The following is a 12,747-nucleotide window of genomic DNA, read 5'->3' on the forward strand; positions in this document are numbered from 1 at the left end:
TTTTTTTTTTGGGGTTCCGCGAAGCTTAGCGGGGTTAATGGGACACCCCAAGTGCTTCGCTGCCAGGCAGTAGCCTCCTGGTTAACCACACAAGATCAAACCGCAGAAATGTAAAGCAGTGAGAGTGCCCAGGGCATACCCCCCCAAACAGGTGTTCCATATGTCTGTGATTTCCGCGCAGTCGCCGGGAGCCGGGCACAACAATGCGTTGTCCACGTGGTTTGAATGAACCGTTAGCGGTTTGTCAGTCGCGCTGCATGCGGCTAGAAAAAAAAAAAAAAAAAATACACCTAGAAGGGTACATATATTTATATACATTTATACAAACATATATACATACATAGATGTTGCGTACATGTATATGCCCATATTTATTACTCCTATTTGTATACCCATACGTTATGTGAATGTATGAGTGAATATGTATCCGCCCCCTGGAGTATTAACCCCCCTTTTTTGAATCACCTGTGCGCGCAGCGAATTGGGCCATTCTTGATCCGCCGCTCTGCAGATCTGTTGTCAGGTGCATATATGTGGTCCATTAAGAGGGACGGGGGGGAAACGCAGCGAGGGGGGAAGCAATACCCTTTTTTTGCTTCCCCTCAAAGTAAAGCTTACTCAGTTCATGCGACTCGTCCCGCGTTCTCACGATAAGGAGAGTCATTGCCCTGCTGAGAGGTTGCCTTATTCGCTGCCCCACCGCGTGACCTAACCGATGGAACTCGCCTGCAAGTCCAGCCAAGTGTACCTGCTGGTCAAGATGTTAGTTACCTACATCAGCTCAGCGTCCTCCCGAGAGGGAAGATAACATGAGAAGCGAATGAACTTCGATACCATGTTTCCCGTTCTTCAGCTGATCGGTGTCCCGCTGATGACTGTTACGCTGATCACGCTTCGCCTTATCACTCTTCCGTTGCTCATTGCTCCTCCCTTCTGCTTCTTCCCTCCCCCACTCTTTGCAGCATCAACCTGGTGAATGTTAACGCCGTCAGTCATGTGAAGAAGGCACTGAAGCTGATCATTTTTGACCTCTTCGGTTTGGCCATGCTACTGAGGGTCGATTTTAAAATGCTGAAGATCGCACAGAGCAACGGCTTCTTCGTTCTGCGCACTGGGTTGAGGTAGGCAGGAGGGGGGTGGCTCCCAGAGTGGCCCCCCGAGTGGTTTTGAGAGTGTCTTTCAGGGTTTCTTCCATAGTGCATTCCGGAGAGTCCTCCCACGCTAGGCAAAGCTCCGTGGGGGCTCTTGCGCAGATAGGGCGCCCTCAACAGGGAGCCCCCTTTATACGCACCCATGAGCTGTGAGGAGGAGCTTATAGAAACGTACGTCTAGGGACAGCTACCTTCTCGAAGTAATGCACTCGGGAAAAGGTGGGCAGTCCGTCCGGCTAACGATTCTCCCCCTCATGTCCGCTTCTACACCTGTTGCGACGCCTTTTCCCACTCTCGTGTTCCTCACTGCAGGATGCTCAATCTACTGCTGTACGCCATGCAGCCGAGCCAGACGAGGGGCTACCAGTTTTCCCTCAAGGTGCTGAAGATTTCGACCTTCCTGCCCAACTTGGCATGCCCCACGGGGGGGGAGAAGTGGCATCAAAGCGGTGGATGAGCGGTGGAGGAGCTATGAAGAAACGGTGACGGAGCGGTGACGAAGCGGGAACAATATTATGACAAACCCGTTACGACGTGAAAACGAAGCCATGACGAACCGGCAAGCAGTTTTCCCATGGAGTGCGCCCCATCGTACGCACCCCAACGGGAGAACCCCCAAGGAGAACAAGTCGGCGACTATATAGAGGTGCGTCTTGTGCGGTGCGTCTTGTGAGGTGCGTGCTGCGTGACGCCTAAATGTAGGGGAACCCCGCTTAACGAAGATGCCCAAAATGTTGTGAAGTCCGTCAAAGTGGCCCATACGGGGTGAGAAAGGCAGGGAAAAAAAAAAAAACAACTGCCAAAAAGATGTACACATAAACAGTGCTGATAGAATCGGCACCCCTGGATGTGACACCCATCCGCTACACACTCAGGAGAAGCAGCGACAGCGCGCAGAGCAGCGCCTGAGCGAAAAAAGAAGAGGACGCGACGCTGCGCTCCTCCACCTTAGTCTCAGTCGTGGAACTGAAGGTATGCTTCGAGTGCTCCTCTACCTTGTTGTTATTAGAATTAGAATTAACGAACTTGTCGTAACTCTCGTTTATGTACACATTCATCATGAGCGTGTCTGCCCCATCATCTGCCTGACATGTGCAGGTAAAACTGATTTCTTCATTTGTAACGGGGATTTTAGCAAACTTTGTCATCTTATCCCCCATGATAGTCAATCTCTGACCAAAAAGAGCCTCCACATCGATTATCTTATGTTTGTGTTCCTCCCACTTACGACTGATATTGAATCGTTCCTCCAGTTTGTTTTTCTCATTTTTGAACTCGTCCTTCTTCACGTACACCTGATTGAAGCATCCTTCCGGTTGGACGGTATAGTTCACAGGGCACAACAGAACGATGGTGTCCCCCCCCTTAGGATAGCTATCACACACCTTGACTCTCCTACGATTCATGTTGCTAAACGTTGTGATGGCAGTGATTTCTCTGTACTCATCGTTGAAGTCACACCCAGGGATCTTCCTAGCGATCCCCTTAGATATATTTATTTTCACCGTCCTCTTGATGACTCTATTGTTATCATCCATGAAGCAGTAGCATTCAAAATGACGATTCATAAGGACAACAGGGGGGACAGTGAATTCCGAAGTATATACGTTGTCCACTGTTTCACTGGTAATGTTGTATGCTCCCCTGACGTAGTCTCGTAATGGGAACACGTTCCTATTTACCAGCACGTTTTCAAAACAGAAGAGCTTTCTCTCGAATAATTCCCTCTCCCGTGGACATATGTGTTGCATGTCTCCGTTAACAGTGTATGGACAGGTGTATACCACTGTGTCTCCCGGGGCTATATTGAAGTGTAACAGATTGTTGCCTTGATTGGTTAGGTTGACGTGGACCTTGGGCATGGACACTTGGAGCCAGGTTAGAAGAAGCGCGGCCAGCAGCAGGGCCGGTGCGGTTCTCTTCGCGTGCGTCATTGGTAGTGGGGGGGGCAGAGAAGTGGGCGTGACACTGGGCGTGCAACTGGACGTCGAAGTGGGCGTGCTTCTCTACGAGGGAGTCTTCTCCGCGTTTACGGGGCCTGTGAATGGGGTCAGCATAGCAATGAGGAGGGATGTCGTGGGGTGGCACACATGTATGGAGAAACGGAGCTCACAGATACGGTTTTCCTTCCTATGCACCTCGCGGGGGGGGCTGAGAGGATAGAACTTACGCTGCCGGTTTTCAGGCTGAGGGGGCGGATTAAGACAAAATCAAAAGGGGGAGCAGCCTCTTGAGCACACGCTTCAGCAGATGCAGAGATTCCGAAATGATGAGCGCGTCAAAAGAGACAAACAAATGGAGAAAGTCTGAAATGTCAAGCACGTTATAGAAGTGAAGCTGCTCCAGACGGATAAGCATGTTATTGCAGGGTTGTTTAATGGTCCCTGTTGGAGGGACTAAGAATCTTTTGCGTGCGAAGGGTCTCCCTTGGGACGGGGGGGAGGGAAGGGTTCAAAATGGGCATTCGTCCAAATGGTGTGTCTTAAAAAGGAATCTCCTTTTTTTTCGTTTCAACATTTGATGGTCAATTGGGTTTTGTTGTCTTTGCGTGCGTGCTGTTCTGTTTCGTTCTCTCTGCTTCTCTTCTCTTCCCCGCTCTCGTTTTTTTTTTTCCCCGCGCTCCTCCCTCGCAGAGCTGTGGGTTGGCGGCAAAAGGGTCAGTGTTGGACCCGCACTGAACATGCATGCGGCAAGGGGGGCTCCACTGAAAAGGGTTAAGCTGTCGGGCACGAGGGGTCCAGGGGGGCCTGTTTCCTGCTGCGGCTTCTGCTGAAAGGGGGGGGCGGGTGGAGAGGGACACGTGTACACATACATACACACACACACAGTGGTAGGGAGACCGAGAGGCAGCCCTCACACATTTGCTTTACGCGTGAAGGTACAGCCATACAAGTTACATGCATCATGTTTCTTTCCTTTTCACTCTTCTCATCGCATGCTCACCTGAGGGGGAAGGGGAGAAAATCCAAAGGGGGCATGCAAAGGCGATCTCACATGCTCGCGAAAAAAAAATTTGCGGGAAACTCTCCGGAGTCCTCCTATCTTTGGTTCGGCCTTCAAGGCAAAGTGATCTGATGAGCAAGTGGATGTGCAGCTTTTTTCTGCTGCGTGTACTCGTCCTCGTCGCTTTCCATGATGATCTGTTTTTCTTTTCTGAACATGTGCAGGTAAAATTGTCAAGTTGACAACTTTCTGTTCGCGGGGGATCCAAAAAAAAAGGAAAAAAAAAAAGAGCACTAAGGGGAGTTAGATTTCGCCCGATGGTTAAAGTGAACCGAGGGGATTCAAGTCGGTTACGCATAAGGTACGGGTTTTGTTCTTCTTGTTCCCTTTGCGCGCCTTGTTCGTCTCGCGCGTCTCGCTCAGTGTGTTCCTTTTCCTCGTTTTCCTGGCACCCGCTGAAACATGATGGCCCTTTCTGTACATGCGAAATGGGGTGGGCGCAAAGTGTGTGTTCTCCACTTCGCCCCTCTGCCAATTTGCCAATGGTTCAACCTGGTGATCGTCCAATTTGACGCTCTTCCGATATAACCATCGGCTCACCCGTCTCCCATTCCGCGTGTATTCCCTTCAAGGCGAATTTTTCCCCAAATGGGTACACTTTCCCCCCACACACCTCCATCGATACAAGACTGCCGTTTGATTTTCCAGAAAAAAAAAAAATCCCATTCAGAAAATCTCCTGCAGGGATCGCCATCGCGCTGGCATCCCAGGAGGAATTCCCCCTGCTCGATTCATGTAAAAAAAGTCTGACAAAAAAAGGAAAAAAAAAAAAAAAATTAACACATTGCAGGATGGGTAATTCCACACGAGCAAGAAAGGTGGTTTTCCTGGAAGGGCTTCAACTTTGTTCTGTTTTTCTTTTTTTTTTTTTTTCACACCCCATTTTACATTGCGACACGTGGCATTATGTTGTCCGTTTGACAAGTCGGGTGACCAAAGGGGGGAAAATAAAATAAAATAAACCTGTACATGTAAAGTAAACGTATCTCCTGACGTGTCTATCCTGACACATGCTGACACATGCTGATACGTCCTGATACGACCTGATACGCATACGCGCAGGCAGGAAGGTACAGTTGCCCCCTCCGTGGCGCGACCCCCCTACAAACCGGAAAGAGGAGCTTCGCGTGCATGTTCCACGCTGGTTTACTTACCCAGGGGAAGTGAACTTTCACATTAATTTTTTTTTTTCTTTTTTTTTTTTTTTCCCGTCTTTCGTTTTTGCGGAGGATAGGACATGGTGGCATGTCGTGTCGATCCTGCTGAGACTCTTCGCCCATCTGAACACACGCGAGGGAATAAGTAAACACCTGTCTTGTGAGAAGTGTGTGCGGGGAGACTCCTTTGTCTTTTTTCGTCTGAGGCGAATCCATCCTCAGCATGGTCGGATGTCGCCTTGCGTGGGCAGCCTACACTCGAAGAGGCTTCTCCCCTGTGGTAGAACAAACAGTAGTGTAGATCACCAGGGAAGCCGCTTCGTCGGGCAGTGACTCATCCTCGTAAGACACCACAGAAGGAATTACTGACCGCCATGCTGCGTGTGTCCATCCTCCGAGACGTGGAGAAGCGCGCTCTTCGGCGCCGGAAGGATAGACAGACGAAAGAGAGCAAGGATCCGACGGAGAAGGATAAAGAAGAGCTGAACGAAATTTTAATTGAACTACCAAAGTTGCACGAACGAAACGATAAGGAAGTCATCTCCGATTTGGTGACAAGTTTTCTCGAGAGGAATCCCAAGACTATCCATGCGTATGAGCTCTTTAGTAAGTTTTACATGAAGATAGGAGACTACAAGTCTGCTCTGAATCTGCTCTATGCTGCCTTGTACCTGGACCAGAAAAATGACAAACTTGTTAGCCTGCTAAGACTGTGTGAGGAGCGCCAGGTGAGGAAGGAGGCGAGGATCCCAACCAAGTACAAGGAGAGAATCTGCTACCCGGAGAGGCGGCGGGAACTGCCCTTGTGTGTGGCGGCGGAGCTGGGCCGTTCGAGCGATGAAGGCAGCGTTGGAAGCGACGGTGAGAGCAGCGGTGAAAGAAGCAATGAACGAAGGGGTGAAAGCAGGGGTGAACGAAGCGATGAACGAAGCGATGAACGAAGCGATGAACGAAGCGATGAACGGAGCGGGGGGGAAAGTTACTCTCGAAGTGCCCCGCGAACCCCCGAAAGGAACAACTTGGCCGGAGAGCGGTCTGCAACGCAGCGACCGGCCAAACTGCGCGTAGTGCTGGCCAAGAGGGACATGGAGCCGGGAGAAGTGGTCCTACAAATCAAGCCACTAGTACTAACCCAACACATCTTCTGTAACGGATACGTGTACCCAACCTGTTACCACTGCCTCAGAGAAAGAAACCTCTCGCACAAGTGCTACCAATGTCCAGTGAATCCACACACCTGCACACACATCTTTTGCAGTTGGAAATGCTTAGCACAGAACATGAAGGTGCACAAAGAAGAGTGTCCTATCATGCACATCATCTCCGCTGCTGCGAAGGAAGCAAAGCTAATGTTCCACATCGTACTGCATATATTTCGTGTCCTCATAAAAGTGAAGATCGACAAGGAATATAAAGACAAGGAGGAGCACATTCTGAATGACATCTTCTCAAATGAATCCTTCTACGAAGTGGTTAAAGACAACCAAGTTGAATTATTCACCTCTTTTGACACGTTAGCGAATAGGATCATATTAGAGTTCCCTCCGTCGTTTTATCTTCACTTAAAGCAGAAGGAGTTAGTCGAATTTATGCTTATCGTATGGCAGTATTCCCTCTCCGTTAAGTATTATTCTCCATCTTCCATTATTAAGCAAGCCAATCCGGAAACGACATTCGGATTGGTTTTCTCTCCAGAAATAGCAAAACTGCACCACAGCTGTGTTCCTACCTGCTCCTTCTATTATGACGAAGATGGGGTTCTAACCGTCCGATCGATATGTAACATCCCGCAAGGGGGAAAACTGTGCATAAGCATTTTATCCGACCAGTATGTCCCCCTCAATGTTAGAAAGAGCTTCCGGGGAATGGCTCGTATTTTTTCTTGTGGGTGCATTAGGTGCACCGATTCAACGGAGAATAACCTACACCTTAGGAGTATGAAGTGTCCCAGGTGCATCGTTGGGTATATATACCCAATCAAGACGGAGGCGCTGATCGAGGCGCTCCACATGAAGGGGGAAGAGGAACTTCGTCGGGAGAGTGATAAGCGAGGCGAAGTCGGGAAGAGAAATCTAGCCGATGATCGAAAGGACAGCGCCAAGGACGTGACACGCAGACTAGCGGGGGAGGCAGAGCGGTGGCTGTGCTCCAACTGCGGGAAGTTGTCCCTCCAGGGAAACAAGCGCTGCGTGCGGCTAGAGAGAAGTATCCAGGCCCAGTACGAAGAGGCGCAGACGAAATATATACATGGGGACATCATCCAAGCGAAGAAGAAGCTTTTACAGATACATAGAGCGGTGCAGTACCTACTTCACCCGAACCATCACATTCTCTTCAACGTATATACCTTGCTAGCCGGTTTGATGAGACACGATCCGAACCCAGAATTGCGTGACTCTCTAATTTTTTTACGCAAGGCAGTAATAGCAGCGGAGAATGTGCTCCCTGTATGCTCACTGGAGAAGGTCCACCTGTATGCACATCTGGCTCACTACACCTTCAATTACTCGAACCATTGCAAGGTCTACATGAAGGCAGGGGGGATAGATGCAGAATCGGTGATAGAACCCATTTTTGCATCTATCTGGAACGCAGTAGTGACAACAGGATATAATTCGACTCTAACCATCACGCTAATTCAGCAGATGAGAAACTATGCCATCTGCTTCAATGTGTACAGTCCATACAGCGAGATGCACTTTCAAATTAACAGGAAGGAAGAGTTCACTACGTTTTATCATCATGTGACACAAAAGAAAAATGAATCGCACAGGAAAATTAAGACAGTCATGAGGGAGGACCCATTCTACCCGATCTACATGGCATGCCAATGTTTCGATATCGATTATAAGAAAGAAAACTATGTGAGTCACATTTTCAAGCTATTCAAACAAATGCAATATATCGGCAATGGACAGAATGCACTCTCCATCGCGGCATCCTTTGGAAACATAAAATTAGTGAAGCTCCTCCTAAAGTTGAACTACTCTCCTTTTTCTAAGAATGAATTACATATGAATGCTCTTCTACACATGGCAAGTTCATTCCTTCCATATGAAGAGGCGAACTATTCCTCCAGTTATATCCCCATTCTGTTACAAGAAATTGAGTCTCAGAGGGTGCAACTCGACAATTTTGAAGCTCAATACGTCACGCTATTGCATGGCGAAGAGATACCAAAGAGGGGAAGCGGTTCCAGCATGATGCCTCTGCAAGACGGGCAGACGAAGTGCCACCCCTGGGCAAACGACATGGAGAGACCCTTCCCCTTTGGGGACCTCCTCCAGGATGAGGAATTCACCTACGGACCAGCTAGCCAAAAGGTAGACACAAATCAGAAAATCATCCTTACCATTCTTCTCAAACATTTGGACGCGAAACAGAGGTGGAAGCGTAGGAAGTACAAGGAGAAGCTCCGATTTAACGAGCATGTTAACCTCGCCGCTGCAGGAAGGGACCACACGGATGTGGCCGATGCAGCGTATGGAGTACACACTGTACAGGAGCCACTCTCGGGTCCGCCTCCCAACCACGACGAAGCCAAAATCGGAGCAGAAGAGAGCATCATCCACAAAAGGCTAAGCACCGATTCTCACATGAGTAATCATCATAGAAGGGGAAAGACCTTCCGAAGTGAAGACGACATAGATTCATCAAAAAGTGACGATCGAAAGGAGAAAAGAAGAACCATTATGAATCATTCAAAGGGTAGAAACAATTCAGATGAAGAGAGTACTACCTCCCTCATGTGTAGCAGCTTTGATTCGGGAAAGTCAGACGATGTGCTGAATAACAAAGTGAAGCACTACTATGTTCAAAAAATACTCACGAAATCCATTTCGCATAAACTGCTAGGCCTGAATAATGCACTTCACTACGCATGCACAAGAGGGAAGAGGAAGTTAGCGAAGCAGCTACTCATCTGTGGAGTGCCAGTAAAGCTACTTAACAGTGAAGGCAGCACAGCGCTTCATATGGCTTCCCTAAATGGACACGACGAAATAGTGAAGATATTACTAAACTACCAAACTGAAGTGGACGTAATGACGTCTCATGGAGAGACTCCACTCATGTTAGCTGCATATGGGTTGCATCTCCAGGTCATAAAGACGTTGCTGGCAAATGGGGCAGACGTCACGTTAAGAAACAACGACAATGTTAGCGTGCTGCATTGCCTCGTACAAGGACTGCTACGGACACATACAGTTTACTATGCCCAGAGAGCACATCATGACGACGTCTTATCTGTTCCTGTTGTGGGACCATTCATGAGGAGAAGCAGTTGGAAAGGCTTCTCTAGTGAGATGAATAATCATCTCACTGCACACATCCCTATCATAGAAGATTTGTCAGCCGACCTCTTACTCCTCCCATTTAAACTATTACATAGGATTAAGAAGGCCATCACCATATTGAAACTGCTCATTATGCACTGCCCCTTGTACTTGTACGAAATGAAAGATACAAATGGCTACAATCCATTTGAGATGCTGAAGGCTGCCTGGAGGAGGGTTTGTGACAGACGCATGTGCATGCTGGCAAATGCCGATTTGAAATTCTCTGCCTTTAGTGATCGCCAGAAGAATATCCTCTCCCAGGGGTGGTCCCTCATTACGTCACTCGTCAATATGATACTCTCCATTTTGCGCCCCGATCGGTCCGTGCTCACCTCCATCTATGCGAGCTTCCTAGCGAGTGACGCCATCCCACCAGAGGAGGCAACCCAGTCGGGAGGGGTAACCTCACCAGAAGACGCAACCCACCCGGGAGGGGCTTCCCCAACTGAGGAGACACAACCTAGAGAAGCTTCCCCAACGGGAGGAGCTTCCCACCCGAAGGACACTTCGGAACCGAAGGAAACTTCCCAACAGAGGGACCCCCCCGGGGAATCCAAATCCGTCGCGAGCAAAAAGGCGGCGATCGTCCCGAAGAAAATGTGGCCGAAGAAGGCGAAGCTACCCCCCCCTCCGAAGAGGCAGTAGTAGGGGTTGCAAAAGAGGTGCCTTCCCTGCACATTGTGAGAGGGGGGCAGAAGTGAGGGTCAACATAACATTAGACGGACAGATGGGGCCATCTGTTAGAGAAAAAAAAGAAAAAAAAAGGAGTGCCTTAGAGAGGATGCCCTTAAAGAGACACCTCCGTCACGTGGCAACACCTGTGTGCTCACCTAGGGTATCCATCTTTGCCTCCCATACGGGGACTCATACATGTAGAGGGGAGGAACCCATTCCTCTGGCCTGTTCCACCTGCGCGTCATGCCACGAAATATATAGCAGAGCACTTTGATTGTTTTTATTTTTTGGAGATGAAAGAGCGGCTAGGAGCGGCAAAGGGGGTTTCTAAAAGGACGTGAAAAAAAAAAATCTTGCGCAGGTTTAGGAAGACGCAAAAAAAAAATACTGCACAGATTTAAAAGGACGCTGAATTGGTAAAAAGGACAGACGAGGGGGAAGAGCAGCGAGAAGAAGCACTCAACCAGAGACACACCACAATCGGGCCACCGCTGATACGCTTACTTGGCCTTCTTCTCCCCCTCCTCCAGCTCGGCCACCCGCGTCAAAATGTCTTCCGTCTTCCCACTCGCAACGAAATGAAGAAACATTTTTCCCATCAGAACAAACCAATACGCATTCATCAGCAGAATGACTAGCAGGAGAAAGGTTAACCACACGGAAGCTTCGTACCCAATGAAAGGATTAAACACATGGAAGTTTCTATGGATGGGAAGTATGCACCTGTTGGCGAAAATGTAGAGGCGGAGGAACCCCCAGCTTGAGAAGAGGATGCAGAAGGAGCTGACTGTCACGGCTTTGTGTCTCGTGTCGACAAAGACGCGGCACCTGCGGGGGAAAGGGGCGGTGTAAAGCGCGGTAAAGCGGTGAAGAACCATGTAGTGCGGTGTAGAATCGCTCTATTGCGGTGGGGACGTGGCTGGATAACACACACAGTGTCCCGCTTCTCACTGCAGCGCCTCCTCGCGCCTTTGTCTCTCCTCTCCTTCCCTACGCGGACGAGAAAACCTCGCATATGTCGTGACATAGCATGATGATGGAGCCAACTCGGAGGAAGTTCTGGCCATAGGAAAAGTAAACCAGGATAACGGCACACAGGTGTTGCAGGAAGTTTTCATAAAAATCGGGCAGCTTCTCAGCCATGAGGAGGGAGTAAACCGACGTGAGAAGGTACCCGCCATTTAGGAAGTAATACAGGTGTATAAGACTGGAAGTTTTCTGGTTGGGGTAGCCTACGGGGAAGGTGGAAAAAGAAGAAGAAGAAGAAAAAAAATATATATATATATATCATTTTGGTGCCACCCTCCGTGGATACACCTGCACATTTGCATCCCACGCAGGTGTTTTTTTTGTTCTTTTTTTTTCCTTTTTTTTTTTCTCCTTTTTTTTTCCTTCTCTTTTAGTGGTGCCTGCACCTACCTGCGAAGTAATCGCTGAGCTTGCCCTGTCCCCCCATTTCGTGGGGGAAGAACGTCTGGGAACTGAGCGCGACAAGACCGAGTGCGCTGATGAAGGTGAAGTAAAACAAGTTAAAGAACATCAGGTTAAACCTGGCTACCTTGATCTTACGTATGCGTTCGCTCCATTTTCTGAGGGGTGCAGGAGGGGGATACGCGGGGAAGTTGCTTGGCGATTTTGTGGTGAGGCGGCCACATAGAGTGCACACACGCTGCACAGATTCACCGTGCAGGTTCACCGCACCCATGCGGCGCGCTTCTTTGCAGGTCAGGGCCTACTTGCGGGGGATCCAGCGCTCGCCCAGTGGCTGCGAAACCTTGTGCATGAACCACTTGGCGCCCACGGTGAGGCAGCCGCTAACGAGGAAAAAGACAAAGTAACACGGCCTCGGGACTATGTACTTCTCCCGGTAAAATATCTGCATGTCCCTTCTGATGCTCTTAAAAGAGAAATTGGAACACAGTCTGCTCAGTGCGCTCTTCACCCAAGGCACCAGTGTCCCACTTTGCAGCTTGCTGCGCACGTCACGTAGGGGCCATATCTGCTGCACTGTGAAGAGGATGACTACGACGAGGAGGAATTTGAATATTGTGTCGAGTTTCATCCTCCGGTTTTGGGTGGTGCGAAGAGGAGCTCGGGTAGCGCTGCGGGCAGCAGTTCGGACGGTCGTGAGTGTATCGTCAGTGTATCGTTAGTATGTCGTTAGTATATCGTTAGTATATCGTTAGTATATCGTTAGTATATCGTTAGTATATCGTTGAATGTATCGGTGAGAGTATGCGTGAGAGTACGCGTGAGCGTCTCAGTTGACCACCGCTCTGTGCACCCCTTTCTTCTGTGCGCCCCCGAGGGGCAGAGAAAAAACTCGCTGCAATATGCCTAGGAGGCGCTCCGATGGGGGCACACTTACGAATGCATTTGCACGCACGAGGCCCCGCGATAGACGTGTAGGATCTAGTTGCTCCT

At 49.3% G+C, this 12,747-nt stretch overlaps 4 protein-coding genes across 4 annotated transcripts; 2 read left to right on the forward strand and 2 right to left on the reverse strand.

The window, feature by feature from the left end:
• Positions 1-715: 715 nt before the first annotated feature.
• C922_01221 (hypothetical protein) lies at positions 716-1,608 on the forward strand (the record flags this gene model as incomplete). Its single annotated transcript, XM_008816829.1, has 3 exons — positions 716-762; positions 963-1,121; positions 1,464-1,608. 3 exons carry the CDS (start codon positions 716-718, stop codon positions 1,606-1,608), a joined length of 351 nt encoding a protein of 116 aa, XP_008815051.1.
• A 406-nt stretch (positions 1,609-2,014) lies between these two features.
• C922_01222 (hypothetical protein) lies at positions 2,015-3,509 on the reverse strand (the record flags this gene model as incomplete). Its single annotated transcript, XM_008816830.1, has 2 exons — positions 2,015-3,018; positions 3,392-3,509. 2 exons carry the CDS (start codon positions 3,507-3,509, stop codon positions 2,015-2,017), a joined length of 1,122 nt encoding a protein of 373 aa, XP_008815052.1.
• A 2,176-nt stretch (positions 3,510-5,685) lies between these two features.
• Positions 5,686-10,293, forward strand: C922_01223 (hypothetical protein; the record flags this gene model as incomplete). The annotated part of the gene is made up of 1 exon (XM_008816831.1): positions 5,686-10,293. One exon carries the CDS (start codon positions 5,686-5,688, stop codon positions 10,291-10,293), a length of 4,608 nt encoding a protein of 1,535 aa, XP_008815053.1.
• A 530-nt stretch (positions 10,294-10,823) lies between these two features.
• On the reverse strand, positions 10,824-12,385 carry C922_01224 (hypothetical protein; the record flags this gene model as incomplete). The annotated part of the gene is made up of 4 exons (XM_008816832.1): positions 10,824-11,151; positions 11,318-11,555; positions 11,743-11,912; positions 12,060-12,385. 4 exons carry the CDS (start codon positions 12,383-12,385, stop codon positions 10,824-10,826), a joined length of 1,062 nt encoding a protein of 353 aa, XP_008815054.1.
• Between the last annotated feature and the right edge of the window lie 362 nt (positions 12,386-12,747).

The sequence above is a fragment of the Plasmodium inui genome (assembly GCF_000524495.1).
Source record: "Plasmodium inui San Antonio 1 unplaced genomic scaffold supercont1.4, whole genome shotgun sequence".
Lineage (NCBI taxonomy): Eukaryota > Apicomplexa > Aconoidasida > Haemosporida > Plasmodiidae > Plasmodium > Plasmodium inui.